The following is a 15612-nucleotide window of genomic DNA, read 5'->3' as shown; positions in this document are numbered from 1 at the left end:
TAGATGGTATCGTGAATTTACTCAATACTGGTTGATCATTTTGAGGTTTGGGTCCTCATAAAAAATCTTAATATTGGTTGATTATCTCGAGGTTTGAGTCCTCATAAAGAGTCTTAAGGGTTTGGCTATAAAAGGTTACTAGGATGAGTTTATGAAATATGTTCATAAAGATATAAGCAATCATTTAGTGACTTAAAGCAGGATTGATGTAAACGACGTCGTTTGACTCTCACGGTTTGAGATGATCTGAAAAGGCGAAGCTTGCAGTTTGACCGTTGCCCCAAACGATGTTGTTTTCCTTTCTACGTTTCCCAAGTACTAGACCTGTCAAAACACAGTCGTTTCTTGTGTTCCTTCTCCTTAGGCTTTAGATCAGACAAAACGATGTCGTCTACTGTTCCTCGTTTGTGATGCTTCGTGGATGTTAGATAAAACGACGCCGTCTCTTCAACTCTCTTCTCCAGAATTTCTGTGTCTACGAAACGACGTCGCTTCAACTTGCACCTTGGACTAAGCATGGGCTTGATATCCACGGCCCAGCCCTACTTCCCAAATTCAAACCTCCCACCCTGGTAAAAACAACATATCCATCAATTGGGAAGATATATCCATCAATATTTCTTTACTGATATTTCATCCATTTTCCCCATTTTCCACATTTTTGTCACTTTTTAATCGATATTTGACCGATGATTTTTTTTTTCTAATTATTAAATAAATTAATTCTAAATATTTTATTTTTACATATGATTTAATTTATAACCAAAACTATAAAAACATAATTTTTTTATATAATCGGTATATTTATTAAATATAAAAATAAAAATATTAAAATATTATACATATATTATTATTTATTTGATATTATTAAATACATTTTAATCATAATTTTAATATTAAATTAAATATATTATTATAAAATAATACATAATACAACTTCGTAATAAATATATATTTATAAAATTTATACTTTTTATCCACTTATTAAATATGATAAATTATATATATTAAAAATATCAAATTTTCCGTTTTATGTAATTTTTTAGAGTTTTTTTTTTTTTATAAATATTTTCAGAATTTTCATTACTTTTCATCTATATTTTGCGTCAAAATATCCGTGGACTCGATCGCTTTTCATCCTTGCTTAAAAACGACGTCGTTTTCAAGCAACCGTCTCTGTGAAAATGCAAACAATGGCGACACAGGTTTTGACTACCCAGTGTAATACAGAGAGAGGGTGAGAGTGAGGGAGAAGACCCACATCACCATAAACAATGAGTGAAGGACCAAAACTCTACACCAACAGACCCAAAAAAGGTGAAAGCCAAAACGCCCAAAACACCCACAACGCCATTTCCCCATTTTTTTTTCTATTTTCTTTTGTTTTTTTTGCTGCTTTCATTTTCTTCTCCAACACCCGGAATCAGAATCTTTAAAGATTTCTGGGTTTTCTATATATTTATATATGTGTGATTGATTGATTGATTGATTTATTGGTTGGTTGCATGTTGGGTGAGGAGCAGCCCAGGTGAAGCAATTTCTGCAACAACAACAAATGAAAGGTACTGGTTTATCAGCATCATCGTCGCCAATGGGTGCGCAGTCTTCTCCGCCGCCTCCCCCGCAGCCGAAGGAGTCTTTTGTTCGGCGTTACAAATTCATGTGGCCTCTTCTCTTGACCGTCAATCTCGCTGTTGGAGGTCATTTCTTGTTCCCTCTTTTTGATCCCTTTAATGGGTTATTCAAAATTATGGAATTTGTTTGTCGGATGATACGGATCTTTGGGCTTTTTTGTTTGTTGAATGTTTTTCTTGATATTGTTGTTTGTGGGTGGGATCGATTAATTGTCAATTTCTTAATTTTTCAGATATTTTTTAGTGAAATTTAAAGTAGGGTTAACCCCACAAAACCATTTTTGAGAACTGAATTCCTAAACAGCTTTTTCTTGCCTCTGCTCTCCTTCAGCAAGAAGATTGACTTTTGGCTTGAAGATGCCTCCCTTTTTCATTCATTTGACTTCAAGAAAAATGCTTTGATCGTGGAAGATTCCTACTTTCATATATAGAGATGTTGTTTCTACTTTCTGGAGTTCAAACTAAATGGTTTGGGTAGATTTTTGCAACTTTGCCAATATGTGGTGATCCCTAATGATGGACCTTACTTTTTGTTTGTGATAGGCACACATAAATTATGTTATAAGGACCTAACAATGTGGTGATCTATAAAGATGGACTTTACATTTTTGTTTGTGAATTGTGCTAGGCACACAGTAACTATATTAAAAGCGCCTAACCAAAAAAGGCAATGATAGACCTTACTTATCTTAATGCAATTTGGAACTTTCTCCCTTTTTCTTCTATTGGGCTTGGACCATGCAGCTCTAATGTCATTTCTGTTTGATGTGGAATGTGTCATTTGATTGTAATGTTAGTGTGGTTGGTATTGAGGCACTTGCATTAGTTTGGATGAATGATGCATGCATAATCAGCACATTTTCAAGAGAGCTGCATTGTAGAAATGTGAAGCTATGTTCTTTCATTTTGGAGTCTTTGGAATTTTATGGCAATAAAGTATAAACTTTAGGCCATGTTTTAAAAGGCTATTGAGGCTTACGCCTTGAGGCTCGCCTCAAACTGAGGCTCTACATATTAGCCTTGAGGCTATAACTTTAGTTAAAGTAATTGAGGCTTAAGCCTTAAGGCTGTTGATGCCTAAGCCTCAAATATCCAAAGGATTTTCAGCCTTTATGGGCTTTTGGTTTATATTTTATAAGAAGCTTAAGTCTCAATATTTGATGAGACTTAAGCTTTGAGGCTAATTTGTTGAAACTTAAGCCTCAAGGCTATTGAGACCTAAGCCTCAAATATCCAAAGGGTTTTTAGCCTTTATGAGGTTTTGGTATATATCTTATAAGAAGTTTAAGTCTCAATATTTGATGAGACTTAAGCTTTGAAGCTAATTTGTTGAGACTTAAGCCTCAAAGCCTCAAGCTTGCCGAGGCTTATAGCTTTGAGGTTGTAGCCTCAAGGCTATTGAGGCCTAAGCCTCTAATATCCAAAGGGTTTTCAGCCTTTATGGGATTTTGGTATATATTTAATAAGAAGTTTAAGTCTCAATATTCAATGAGTTTTATCATCTATGCTTTTATGGACTTTTGACATAGATGAATTTTGTATTGAGTCCTTACTTGGTTAAACTTTTTACAAAATTAGAGATTACTTAACTTTTAGTTAACTTTTAAATTGGAAGGGAAAAAAAGATTGACACTCGCATAAGAGAATTGTTGACACTAGTAGTGGTTGATCTCATATATAATCTAATTATTGATATATAAAAAAAGATATCACTACAATTGGTGGACGAAGAAGAAGAGGGATGGATGGATATTAATACAAATGGGGAGGATAATATAGCAATTGGATGTTATTCTATTTCTTAGAGGATCCTAGTGATAGTAACAATAATGTTGAAAATTATTTGGTAAGAGTTAAAACCATGAAAGAAAGTTAAATTTTATGAGAGAAAAAGTAACTAAATTAAAATTATTAACAATGAAAAATGATTAATTTTATCATTGTGAAGTTTATGTGATTTTATGAGTTTTTTTATTTTTTATTTTATTTTTAATTTTTTGATAATTTTTTATTATTTATTTGTTTAAGTTAAGGCTTAAGCCTCACTCTACCTTGAGGCTTAAGCCTCACACTACCTTGAGGCTTATGCCTCACTTTGCCTTGAGGCTTATGCTTTGCCTTATTTAGGTAATATGCCTCAAGACCCTTTTTAGCCATTTTTAGCCTTTTAAAACATTGATTTTAGGTAAATACATAACACCAAGTGGTGTTGAATGAGCATGCGTGTCCTTTGAAATTTGAATATCACTCTTATTAGGAAGTGATTTTTTGGATGGTTGGGCCTCTAGGGTGGCAAATAGGGGGAGTTATTGGAGTCCATTGAAGTTCATCTCTTAGGGCCACTTTGTGTTTTCATCATATTAGATATATCATTAAAGATGGTGCAGGGTACATTTTTTTGGAGGATTTTTTGGGTGGGGAATTCTCCACTTCAACTGTTCTTGTCTCATATATAACGCCTTTCTAGGGTTGGGACAGAGTGATTATTGACTAGCTTGTTTGTCCATCCTCTCTGACTAGCTGGACCTACATCTTCTTTTAAAATATCACTGCTTTGGAGATTGATGGGTTATATTCTCTCAGTCTATCTTTAGGTGATGTTTGGCTGCCTCTTTCTAAGGCCACATAAGAGATATTGCCAAGTTCAGATGTTCAGTTGGCCTGGTGATGATTTTGCTCGAGTATATGCGCGTGTGTATATATATATATGTAGATATAGATACATCCTCATTGAAGAAGATTCAAAACTGCATAATGTTTCATCCTCTGAAGGGATTTGGAAGTTGGAGGTGCCTAAGTTTATTGTCTTGGCTTGGATGGTTGTGTGCAAGAAGGTTATATCAATAATTCACTTTAAAACAGAAGACAAAGTACTTGCTTTTCCTACAATTCATGTTAGAAGACAGTGCCGAAATTCCAGGGTACCTTTTTCTTCATTGACCAATGATTCATGTTTTATGGCAGAGGATTTTAGTGCAATGGATCTTACTTGGGTAGCCTCTGCCCATGCTACTTTAAGGTTGGAAACGGGCCTTTCATGATTTTGGAAATTGGAAGGAGTAGGAGAGGTGAATGTTTGTGGTATTGGTGCTTTGGATGGAAAGGAATACTTACACTTAAAAGTAAATTCTGAAAATATTAAATTTCATGGGACAAAACTAATTTTTTGGGTGTCAGTTTTGAATAGTTTGCGGGATGCCTTTGATGCTTATTATAGGTATTTTACAACTACGTCTTGGGGCTATGGGGTGCAGTACTTGAAAGCCTTCCTCTTTTGATGAGATTAGAAACCACAAAGGGAATGAAACCCTTTCCTATTCAATTCCTCATTCATCAGGGGAGTTGCTATTAGGGTGGAACTTAGTTTGTTGAAAGAGGCAGCTTCCCTTGTTTGAAAGAGGAAATCTAGATGCAAACTCTACAGTAATTGCTATGGATAAATCAGAAAGCATTGTTTTTTAGATAAGATTTCATGACAACTAATTGATAGGACTGTTGCTACATGAATTAGTTTTGACTGGGTCTGCAGATCTATGGACAGTAATACAGCTTTTTGTCAAAGAGTAGGTTGTTTACTGGAAAGCATTTTAGACTTCATTTCTAATTTACTTGAAGTTGGGATATGGGTTGTTCTTGTATTGCTGCTTGCATCTGAGGCTTGGCTCAGGTGGCAATGAATTTGGGGTTGGGACAGGGAGGTTTCAGGTTCAGTTCCATGTCCCATGAATAAAGATTCAAAGTCAACATGTGGTAGCCCCTATATTGTTGTTTGTTTGCTCTCCCTTCTTGTATTTATTTTCTAGCTTAGGTTTGGCTCCTCTTCCTTCTTTCCTTGGTAAATTCTTTTCATTAATAAGGTTGAATCCTTATCCACAGAAAAATAAAAATAAAAGATAAAAGCAGAAGAATTCTTCTATCTTCACAAGCTCACCTACCTACAGAACATATTGCTGCTGTTCTGATTGGTTAACAAAATTTTAGCCTTTGGTTTTATTTATGAATATATGAGGATTATTTCTACTAGTTCTGAAATTGCCAATCTTGAGAATACAAGAAATGTAAGCTCTGGACTGGGGTATAATGATTACCATTAGACTGGAATTGGAACCGTCAAGTTGACATTCAGACAGTAATTATGGTTGTATGTTCAGTATTGTTGATGAGTGCATTTATTTTTTCTTTTCGTGTAAGTTGTGCTTAAATTCAATGCTTTCCTTTTAGTTTCAGGCCTTCAGATCTTTTATTTAAATTTGTCTAGATCTTGTAGAATGACTATCTTGTTATTTTTGCAGCTTACATTTTTATGAGAACAAGAAAGAAAGATACAGGCATAGAGGAAGAAGTTGCAGCAGCTGTTGTCACTACTCCAGTTTCAACTACGGCTGCTTCAACTGCCCCAGCTCCGGTTATTGAAAAACCAATACCATCTCCACCTATCATGGCACCTGTGAAGTTGCCTGACCCAATTCCAGAGAACCAACAGCGCGAGATTTTCAAGTGGTTATTGGAAGAGAAGAGGAAGGTCAAGCCAAACAATCCTGAAGAGAAGAAGCGCATTGATGAAGAAAAAGCTATTCTGAAACAGTTCATTCGAGCAACATCCATCCCAACTTTCTGATTGTTGAACATATATTCTTGTTTGATCAAACTGAAGATTGAATCAAATTTCTTTTCTGGATGATGAAGTTTGTACCTTGTTCCTTTGGAATATTGTGAATAATCAATCATTTTCCTGAAAACATGTGCCTTTAGGGATGAAATCTGCCAGATTGTCTTTTTCTTTGTCTATTGCAGAAGCTCTTTACTCGTTTCTCTGTGGAGTGTGTTACAACGATGACGCTCATGTCATCAGGAGAAAGAGTGGTGCCCACTGGTATTTCCTTGCTCTTCAGGCACAAGCCTCATCATACCCATCTCTCGTATAGACTTCTTTTTATTGTCTCTCCAATAAATCTGGATAGAACCCATCATCAGATAGTAGTCACAGAGGTATGTCCACACATGCTGCATAGCTGCTAGTGTTCTTCAGCTGGATTTTCTATTGAGAACTAACTAGATTTTGTCTATGATAATGCAGCTAGACCTATATTTTGTCAACAGTGAGTAGTATCATTCAGTGCCCTGTTTGTTTGGTGATCTTCTGTTTATTGGCATCACTGGATAATGAAAACCTGTATCTTTCATACTTTCAAGCCTATATATGTATGTGGGTGCTGTGGAGTTTATATCAAATACCCATTAATTCCCCCAAACTTCCATCATATCTTTTTTTTCTTCTTTTGCAGTTGCTCTATTTTCTATTGATACATCATAACTACATTCAAATCCCAAACCCACCTTAGCATTTTAGCATCTGAGCCATGGCACAGGGCCAGGGGGCTGCAAAGTCCAAAAAGGGAATAGAAAAAGCTGCAAGGGGCCGTTTGGAATGCTGAGATTATAAAAGTCCTGCAACAAAGAATTCTTTCTGTTGACTAGGTTCACTTTCCCACGGCAATGAATTTCAATTTCATGTGGGTGTTTCATAAGGATTCAAAATATAGAGCATATTCCCTATCTTGTAGAGAGCCACTTGCAAGCCTTCACCATTCCCCAGAAGGATGTGGACACCACCCCCTTATGCCCACCTTGATCCTCTTCCCACAACATCCAGGCTTCCAAAATCCAACCAACAACCACCACTGAACAAAATTCAGAATCATTAAATTTTTTTAATGAAAAAATCCCCCCCAAAAAAGGAAAAAGATAAAAAAAAACCATTTTTCTTGGGTTCTTTCTCCATCCTGCAATCTTTCTTATTATAATTCATCTTCATTCTCAATCTCATGCTTGAGATATTCTTCATGATTTCCTCGTAGACGGATCGATAAAGGTACTTCTTCTAAATCATGTTTGAAAAATCCTTATGATTATTGGACAAATGTACTTCATTCACAAATACGTACTTTAATTTTTGTTGGGTATGATAAAGTTTTCTTTCTTGCCATAAAAAAATCCCAACTACACCCATCATTAAAGGTTGGCTTGCCCATCTTCCAATCCTTACTAGATTTCTCTCCCTATTCACCCATAAATTACTAAAAAATTAGAAAAAAATATTCTCTATGATTCTCAAGCAAAAGATATGGCAGAATCAATGAACAAAAAAGTTAAGAGAAGGAGCTGAGCAATACGATGGAATGAATGATGATATCCAATGAGGTTAATTTGTTTATTGAATAAATAAAAGTTATGTACATGAGCATCAGAAGTTAGGTACTTGGATGAAAGGCTATAAAGAATGTGGAGAAATGGAGCTTAGGATAAAAAACAATATGGAGCCATGGAGGGAATTGAATATTTAGTTGGAACCAGTCAAAGTGGGATGCATTGGAATTAAAGAAGATGGGATTATTAAGCTGTCCCAAAAAAAGAGATGGGCTTTTAATTTTATTATTCTCTGTAGATTTGGACAGCCCTTATTTGGAGGTATTCATGTGAAAAGACTACATTGTCCAACCCTAAACTATGTTGTGTTTGGTGGAATTAAGGGCAAAGTTGGCTTCTCAAGTGGCCTTATTTGTGGGGTTGGTCAAGGTTTTGGGTACCCTTGAGACTATATTTTTCATCCCTAGAATGGCCTTGTGTTGTTATTTTGAGGGTATTCATCAGAAAAAAGACAACATTGTCCATCCCTAGACTATGCTATGGTTAGGAAAATTTAGGGCATTATAGACCCTCTCTCAAGTGCCCTTATGTAAGGGTGGTCAAGGGTATTCATGATAAAAGGACACCATTGTCCATTCCAAACCATATCATGGTCAGTGCAATTATGGGCAATATTGGCTTTTTTCAATGGCCTTATTTGTAGAATTTGAGGCTATATACCCATAATGAAAAGACCACATTAACCACCCTTAAACTATGCCATGCTTAGCAAAATTAAGGGTAATGTTGGCCCCAAATTCTTGTATGAGGAAAAAGACAAAATTGCCCATCCCTAAACTACATCTTGTATAATGAAACCATGGGCAATATGGGCTTTCCAATGCCCTTACTTGAGGCTATTCATAAGCAAAAGACAACACTGTCCATCGCTAAACTATGCCATCCTAGGTCAAATGAAGGGCAACATTGAGCCCCAAAGCCCCTATTTTTTGGGTGTGGTCAAATGGCATATCCCTAAACAACAAACCATGTATTCATTAGAACAAGCAAAGGGCAATGTTGGATTCCACAAAATGCCCTAATTTTGTGGGGGTAGCCTTATTTAAAAGAGAATTTTTGGTAAAGAGAGGAGGGGCACAAGTGGGGTGGGGGGCAAAGGCATATAAAAATGAGAAAGAAATGGGGGAGAATGAAAGTAACATGAGAGGTTGGGCTAAGTTGGTGGTGTTGGTGGTGTGGTGGTGGTGTGTGGATTGGGTGATGATTTCGGTGGAAGAGAGCTAGGGACAAAAGTTGAGGGAAGATGATGGAGAATGTGTTGGATTTAATGAGTCTCACATGAATGCACGAGGCCACCAGCTGCACTGCAAACCCACAGAGAGGGAGAGAGAGAGAGGCACAGTGCCATGATACAATCATGGATGTGGGGACATCTATTTGCCTATTTTACAAACATATCATAATAACCCCATAGATGACAATTTTAACATGTTCTTCTCTAGCTGCCCTTTTCACCTACTAAGCACCATGTTATCCCTAATTTGACTCTCATTTAATGGGGTCACATTTTGTGGGTCACTTGTGCCCTTTCTATTAACACTTGGCTGTTAACTCCTTGATATTAATGCAAGTGTTTGAAAGTAAAAAATGTACTTTATAAGAATATTTAAGCTTTATTTGGATCCACTTTTATCAAGTTAAACTTTTATTTTTATTTTATTTTTTTAAGAGATCTATTTTGTTTGGCATTTATACAAATAAAATTTTATAATTATTAAAAAAAAAACTTAAACCCAATTTTTGTTTTCTTTTTTAATTTTCCAAACAATCTTAAAAAATATTTTAACATTCGAATATTATATTTAGTGTTGAAAAGGTTTTAGCTAGACCTTTAATTAATATGCGAAGAAATTAAAAACTAATAATGTTTTTTTCCTTGTAAGATAGGAACATCTTGTTATTTTTGAGTTGTTCATAGGAATAAGAGGTTGTTATTTAAAGTATGGAAAGAATTCTAAGGGTTAAGAAAAAAAAAGTAAAATGAATTTCAATTTTTTTCTTGGTTTATGGTATCAAAAATAACATAAACTACTTTAAAAGTCAAAAAGAGTTCCTAAACTAAAGGAAAATTGTCTCAAGAGGACATACTTAAACTAATGATATATTTCAAAGTGTTTAATTAACAAACTAATTAACCTCAATCAAGACCCATATCATGAAAATGCTCCAAATCAAGGTTAGATTTACATTATCTCGCTTACCTACATCTTCCAAAGACTTAAATCGAATCTCGATCGTATCATTACAGTCAAGCTATATATTTATTAATTATTGTTTCTAAGTTTAACAAAAGTAATTTAGTGATGGTCCAACCCCGCTAAATCCTAACACTAATCTTAAACCCTAAATTTAATAAAGTAGCTAACTAGACCTAACTAAGAAAGTAAAATTCAATTGATGAAATTAGGGTAAATATGATCATAAAGTTTATAAAAGTGTTTCCATTACACAACAAACTAGTTTGCCTTTCATAATCTATCTTTGTTACACGCGTGCACGCACACATACACATGTTCATTTCTCGTAAGCAAAATAATATCGTCACCGCCATTGTCATCACCATGATTAATCATATTTAAGGGAAGTTAGAGTGAACGTGTGTGTGGAAAAATATCAAAAAATGCACAACTTGTGGATTGTGTTTTTGACAGCCATCTTCTTGTCCACCATAATTCTTCTCTACAGAAACAGATCTAGAATCAGATCATCACCAAGCTCATCACTTCCTCTAGGAACTCTTGGATGGCCTCTTATCGGCGAAACCCTAGAGTTCATCTCTTGTGCCTACTCAGACCGCCCTGAGAGCTTCATGGAGCGGCGGCGTCGCATGTGAGTGTTGTTTCAAGCAGTTCTGCATGTTTACTACTTTCTCATGCACCATTGAAGCATACCATACTTTGATATGATATATTCTTTGGAATGAATACCGGGTTTTATCGCGTAATTAGTATAGGTTTATCAGCTGATACTTAAGCTTAAGCTAGTGAGTATTTCATCATTTTTTTGTGGGGTTTTGCAGGTATGGAAAGGTGTTCAAGTCTCACATATTTGGGAGCCCAACAATAGTTTCCATTGATGCAGAAGTGAGTAGATTTGTGTTGCAGAGTGATTCAAAGGCCTTTGTGCCATCTTACCCTAAATCTCTCACTGAGCTGATGGGGCAGTCCTCCATTTTGCTCATCAATGGAAGCTTGCAGAGGAGAGTCCATGGACTGATTGGAGCCTTCTTCAAATCCCCACATCTCAAAGCTCAAATCACTCAAGAAATGGAGAGTTATATTCAGAAATCAATGGGGTCTTGGAGAGATGATCACCCCATTTTCATCCAGGATGAAGCAAAAAATGTTAGCTAGCTCTCCCCCTCTTTCTCATTTTGCAACAAAAGTAAGAGCCCCAAACAGACAAGAAAAGAGAAGAAAAGAAAAGCAAAGAAAAATGACAACTCCCCGTGAGAAAGAGTGAATGGAATCTTTGGAAGACAGCCAAAACCTGAATTGAGTGTTGGGGGGATTCATAATAACTTTACCTAGAATCATACTGTCTGGAAAAATGGATTCATAATTATTGTGTTTCTGTTCTTTTTTTGAAAAAACAGAACAAAAGAAAAAGTACTAAGAATTTTCCCACTTTCTGTTCTTTCAGATTGCTTTTCAAGTCCTAGTGAAGGCACTGATCAGTTTGAATCCAGGTGAAGAAATGGAGTTTCTAAGAAAACAGTTCCAGGAATTCATCTCAGGCCTCATGTCCTTGCCTGTAAACATACCCGGAACAAGGCTTTACAGATCTTTACAGGCAAGTTAATCGAATTCATTCTTCATATTCCCCAATCTGTACCGAGTACTCTTATGAATAAAAGGACTAATTAGGGTTGCAGGCCAAGAAGAAAATGGTTCAATTAGTAGGAAAAATCATCCAAGAAAGGAGAAATATCAACCAACCCTCCAAGGTCCCCAAAGATGTTCTGGATGTTCTCCTCAATGACTCAAGCCAACTACTGACCGATACCCTCATATCCGATAATATGATCGATCTGATGATTCCTGGAGAGGATTCAGTACCAGTTCTCGTGACTCTCGCGATCAAATACCTCTCCGATTGCCCTGCAGCCCTCCAACAACTGACGGTATGCGACTTATCATCAGGCTAAATTGTCTTAAGTTCCACAAGCTTCTAAACAAATTCTTGGTGACTGTCAGGAGGAGAACATGAGACTGAAGAGACTAAAAGCCGAGCGGGGAGAGACGATGACTTGGAGCGATTACTTATCGCTACCATTCACGCAGACGGTAAGTTCTTGGACTGATTCATGATTAGATAGAAGAGGAAATGAGGACATATAAGTTATAAATGCATATACAGTAAGATGTAAATGATGCTTTTATCAAACAGGTGATCACAGAAACACTAAGGTTGGGAAACGTTATTATAGGGGTGATGAGGAAGGCCATGAAGGATGTGGAGATAAAGGGACATAGGATACCAAAAGGATGGTGCGTTTTCGCATATTTTCGGTCTGTCCATCTTGATGAAAGCCAGTATGACTGGCCTTATCAGTTCAACCCATGGAGGTGGCAAGTAAGAAGAGAACCCTTTTCTTCATCTTGGACTAATTACTTGTTTGATTGTTCTTTTTTGTTTTTTTTTCCTTCGGCCTTTGATTAGGGTTCTAAGTTGTGGGTGGTTTTGGGGTGACAGGACAAAAATATTAGCAGTTGTAGCTTCACTCCTTTTGGTGGTGGACAAAGGCTGTGTCCAGGGCTTGACTTGGCCAGGCTGGAGGCTTCAATCTTCCTCCACCACTTTGTTACTCAATTCAGGTACCCCATTTTAATATCCATTTTTCAGTAATTTTAGAAAATATTTTTAATATTTTTAGCACTTGAAAGAAACTTTTTGGATAAAAAATTTTAAAGTACTGAGAAACAATTAGAAGTACTTTCTAAAATCACTATTAAAGTGCACTTGATAATGATTATATAAAGTGTTTCTAGTATTTTTAATACTTGAAGAATGAAAATTTTCAAATTTTATAAATATTGGAAACATTTCTTAGAATCACTACTAAATGCACTCTTAGAATCCATTTGATAGTAATTCTTAAAAGTGCTTATAACATTTTTTTTAGTATTTCAAAATTTTTATCATGTAAGTGTTAAAAAAATTAAAAATGTTTTCTAAATTTACCATCAAAAACACTTTTAGACTAATTTTTAGAGCTTGTTTGTTAGTGATTCTAGGAAGCGGTTTTAATATTTATAATACTTAAAAATTTTTATCTAAGTGTTAGAAATGTTAGAAATACTTCTAGAATCACTTCCAAATATGTTCTTACTCTCGTTAGACTATTAATTTTCCGTCATGATAATTATGAGTTTTAAGATTAATGGATAGTGGAATAAATTAATAAAAAATAAATTCAAATATAATGTCTTACTAAACATAACGATTTAACTTTAAAAATATTATTTGATTAAAAGAATAAAATAATTTTTAATTAATAATCTAATGCGCTATTGTAAAGGTAATCTTTTTATTCAGAAGTTATATGAAAATAATTCTAATATTAAAAAATATTTATGTAAAAAATGGATCAAATATGGGAAGGGTTTGATTTATAGATTTGAAAATTGAAATTATTTCATCTCTTTTAATTAAATAAATAAGACTTTAATTCAAATAAATGAGAATTAAGCTAAAATACAAACAAATACTATTATTTTCACCATGTGGGTATTTTTTGATTCAACATCATTTTAGTACCATGGAATCACATCACCCTGTCAAAACTTACAAATAGTATAGAAAATTTCAAGAGAGTGAAGACTCAAGAATGAGGGTATTGATTTTTTATTTTTTTTGGAAGCTAATTCATGGTATGCACCCTTGTTTTTTCGTGATCAGACCATTTAATAATGAGTGTCTTCACTAAGCTACAACTTTTCCCATATGGGCAAACCAAAAATCATAACAAACAGACAAGTCAACTTTCTGCCACATTGGGCTCAGAAAGCCTCACAGACTCCATGAAAGAGGGCCATTTACTTTACATGTAAAAACTCATTGATTGTAAACCTTTCTCTTTCTGTGCCTGCATGGCCCATGTCCCCCCTTGATTTGGAACATATATATTAAAAAAGGGGGAAGGGGGGGTATGACTAGTCAAATGCCTAGCTATCAGATATTGATATTTACCAGTCTGTTGTGAACAGTACTTCATGATATATTATATAACATTATGCCAGTCTGTTTTTGAGCTGTGATAGATGGTGTTTGGTAGGTCTTTTTCATTCACAATGTGCAACTATCAACCCTTATTCACTGCCCTTAGACTTGGTTTATTGCTTCTTTTAATTTACTAGATCCTAAATTTATGCTAAAAAGTGAATAAGAAGAAGATAAAAGTGGATTTAGACTCAGCCCAATTCTTTAATTTTCTTTTAGGGTTTATACAAATTAGGGTTTTTCTAGAGTTCCACTCGGGCTTAAGGAATATTGCATTTTAACTTAGCTAATGTAAGTCTTAGGATAGGGAGAATTGTAATTTAGAGATAGCTAAAGTCAATAATTCATCTCATATTTTACATTTTTACATAATTGATGCTAATGACATAAAATTTGAGAGATCAAAATGTCTTTATTAGATATCCTATCAGGTGACACATAAAATGATGATTCGATGAAAGTACAAGAAAATAATCTTCTAAACATGACAACCGAATATAAGTCAACATTTTATGTGTCATCAAATGTGACATTTGATAAGAGTATTTTTGTTTCTCGTATTTCATGTATTTGATATTAATTATGCAAAATATGTGAATCTTGGATTCATCATCAACTTTAACTATTCTTAAAACATAATTATCTTTCAAAAAGCTCATTATTTTTTTAAAGAGTTGCGAGAGTTTCATTTTGGGAAATTTTGTTCAAAAAGCCATTTATATTTCCTTAATTATTCAAATGGTGATTAATTCAATGCTATATTTGAGTTTTCTTTCTTGTTTTACAAATAGGTGGGTGGCTGAGGATGATTCAATTGTCAACTTCCCCACAGTAAGAATGAAGAGAAGGATGCCTGTTTGGGTCAAAAGGAGAAGAGACTACTCTTGAAGGCTTGAACTGCCCTTGCTAGAAGAACCTTTTTTTAGGGCACATTTTTACAATGACGACAAAAAAAGAGAAAAAAAAAAAAAAAAACCCCACCTAATTGAAGAGATGAAAGCAAAAAATGAACACCCTTTTGGGGGCATCACAAGCTGACACAATTATCCTACTTCATAGGTACTCCACATAAAGACAATAGAGATAAATATACTTTCTTTCCATGGGGACCCATGAATTATCCCTTGAATTATATACATTTTTTGTGGGACCCATGAATTATCCCTTGAATTCTCCATGATTCTTCTTTGCCTCCCTTCTTTTACCAATGTGTGTACAAAATGTAATAAGGGGGTTACTATATATCCAGGAGAGGTAGGGGGGCCATAGGCAATGATCAATGTTCATGGGTGATTTTTGGGTCCCAATAGAAAATGCCATTTGGGACCCAATAGAAAATGCCATTTGGGAAAGGTAAATTGTGTGGTAACCCAATTGAATCAAGCCCTTTTAGTTCTTGAAAAGGGTTGGTTGGGAGATGGTGGAATCCACAAGGCTGTCCACCATAGATGAGTAGTATTGATGCTAACTTCAAAGTATTTGTGGGGACTCATTGTGGGTTGTTCATGTACATTCTTGTTTTTTGAATCAACAAGATTGGATTCGATTC

The 15612-nt window shown here is 35.0% G+C and overlaps 2 protein-coding genes across 3 annotated transcripts; both read left to right on the top strand.

Annotated features, from left to right (window-relative positions):
* The first annotated feature begins 622 nt into the window (after positions 1-622).
* Positions 623-6373, top strand: LOC100853480 (uncharacterized). Its single transcript, XM_003632803.4, has 3 exons — positions 623-1317; positions 1524-1700; positions 5927-6373. Exons 1-3 carry the CDS (start codon positions 1275-1277, stop codon positions 6250-6252), a joined length of 546 nt encoding a protein of 181 aa, XP_003632851.1. The 5' UTR covers positions 623-1274; the 3' UTR covers positions 6253-6373.
* Positions 6374-10412: 4039 nt separating this feature from the next.
* On the top strand, positions 10413-15612 carry LOC100259945 (cytochrome P450 90D2). 2 transcript variants are annotated; one of them, XM_059739445.1, is made up of 8 exons: positions 10413-10670; positions 10861-10924; positions 11484-11633; positions 11716-11964; positions 12038-12127; positions 12231-12416; positions 12537-12658; positions 14855-15612. In XM_059739445.1, the coding sequence occupies exons 1-8, from the start codon at positions 10462-10464 to the stop codon at positions 14949-14951; spliced, it is 1167 nt and encodes a 388-aa protein (XP_059595428.1). In that variant the 5' UTR covers positions 10413-10461; the 3' UTR covers positions 14952-15612. The 2 variants fall into 2 exon arrangements, with proteins under 2 accessions (XP_059595428.1, XP_010654520.1); XM_010656218.3 differs by having other exon boundaries at positions 10861-11185.

Source organism: Vitis vinifera, chromosome 9, assembly GCF_030704535.1.
Source record: "Vitis vinifera cultivar Pinot Noir 40024 chromosome 9, ASM3070453v1".
Taxonomy (NCBI): domain Eukaryota; kingdom Viridiplantae; phylum Streptophyta; class Magnoliopsida; order Vitales; family Vitaceae; genus Vitis; species Vitis vinifera.
The sequence above is the reverse complement of the archived record's forward strand: the minus strand, read 5'-3'. Positions and strand labels throughout refer to the sequence as shown.

What these genes read in the sequence shown, in the direction of transcription:
- LOC100259945 (XM_010656218.3), top strand. Translation starts at nt 10,462, where the DNA reads ATGCACAACTTGTGGATTGTGTTTTTGACAGCCATCTTCTTGTCCACC. An exon ending in ATGGAGCGGCGGCGTCGCAT is followed by an intron (nt 10,671 to 10,860) that starts GTGAGTGTTGTT and finishes GGGGTTTTGCAG; the next exon opens with GTATGGAAAGGTGTTCAAGT. An exon ending in CGCTACCATTCACGCAGACG is followed by an intron (nt 12,128 to 12,230) that starts GTAAGTTCTTGG and finishes TTTATCAAACAG; the next exon opens with GTGATCACAGAAACACTAAG.
- LOC100853480 (XM_003632803.4), top strand. Translation starts at nt 1,275, where the DNA reads ATGAGTGAAGGACCAAAACTCTACACCAACAGACCCAAAAAAG. An exon ending in CACCAACAGACCCAAAAAAG is followed by an intron (nt 1,318 to 1,523) that starts GTGAAAGCCAAA and finishes GGTGAGGAGCAG; the next exon opens with CCCAGGTGAAGCAATTTCTG. An exon ending in CGTCAATCTCGCTGTTGGAG is followed by an intron (nt 1,701 to 5,926) that starts GTCATTTCTTGT and finishes TTATTTTTGCAG; the next exon opens with CTTACATTTTTATGAGAACA.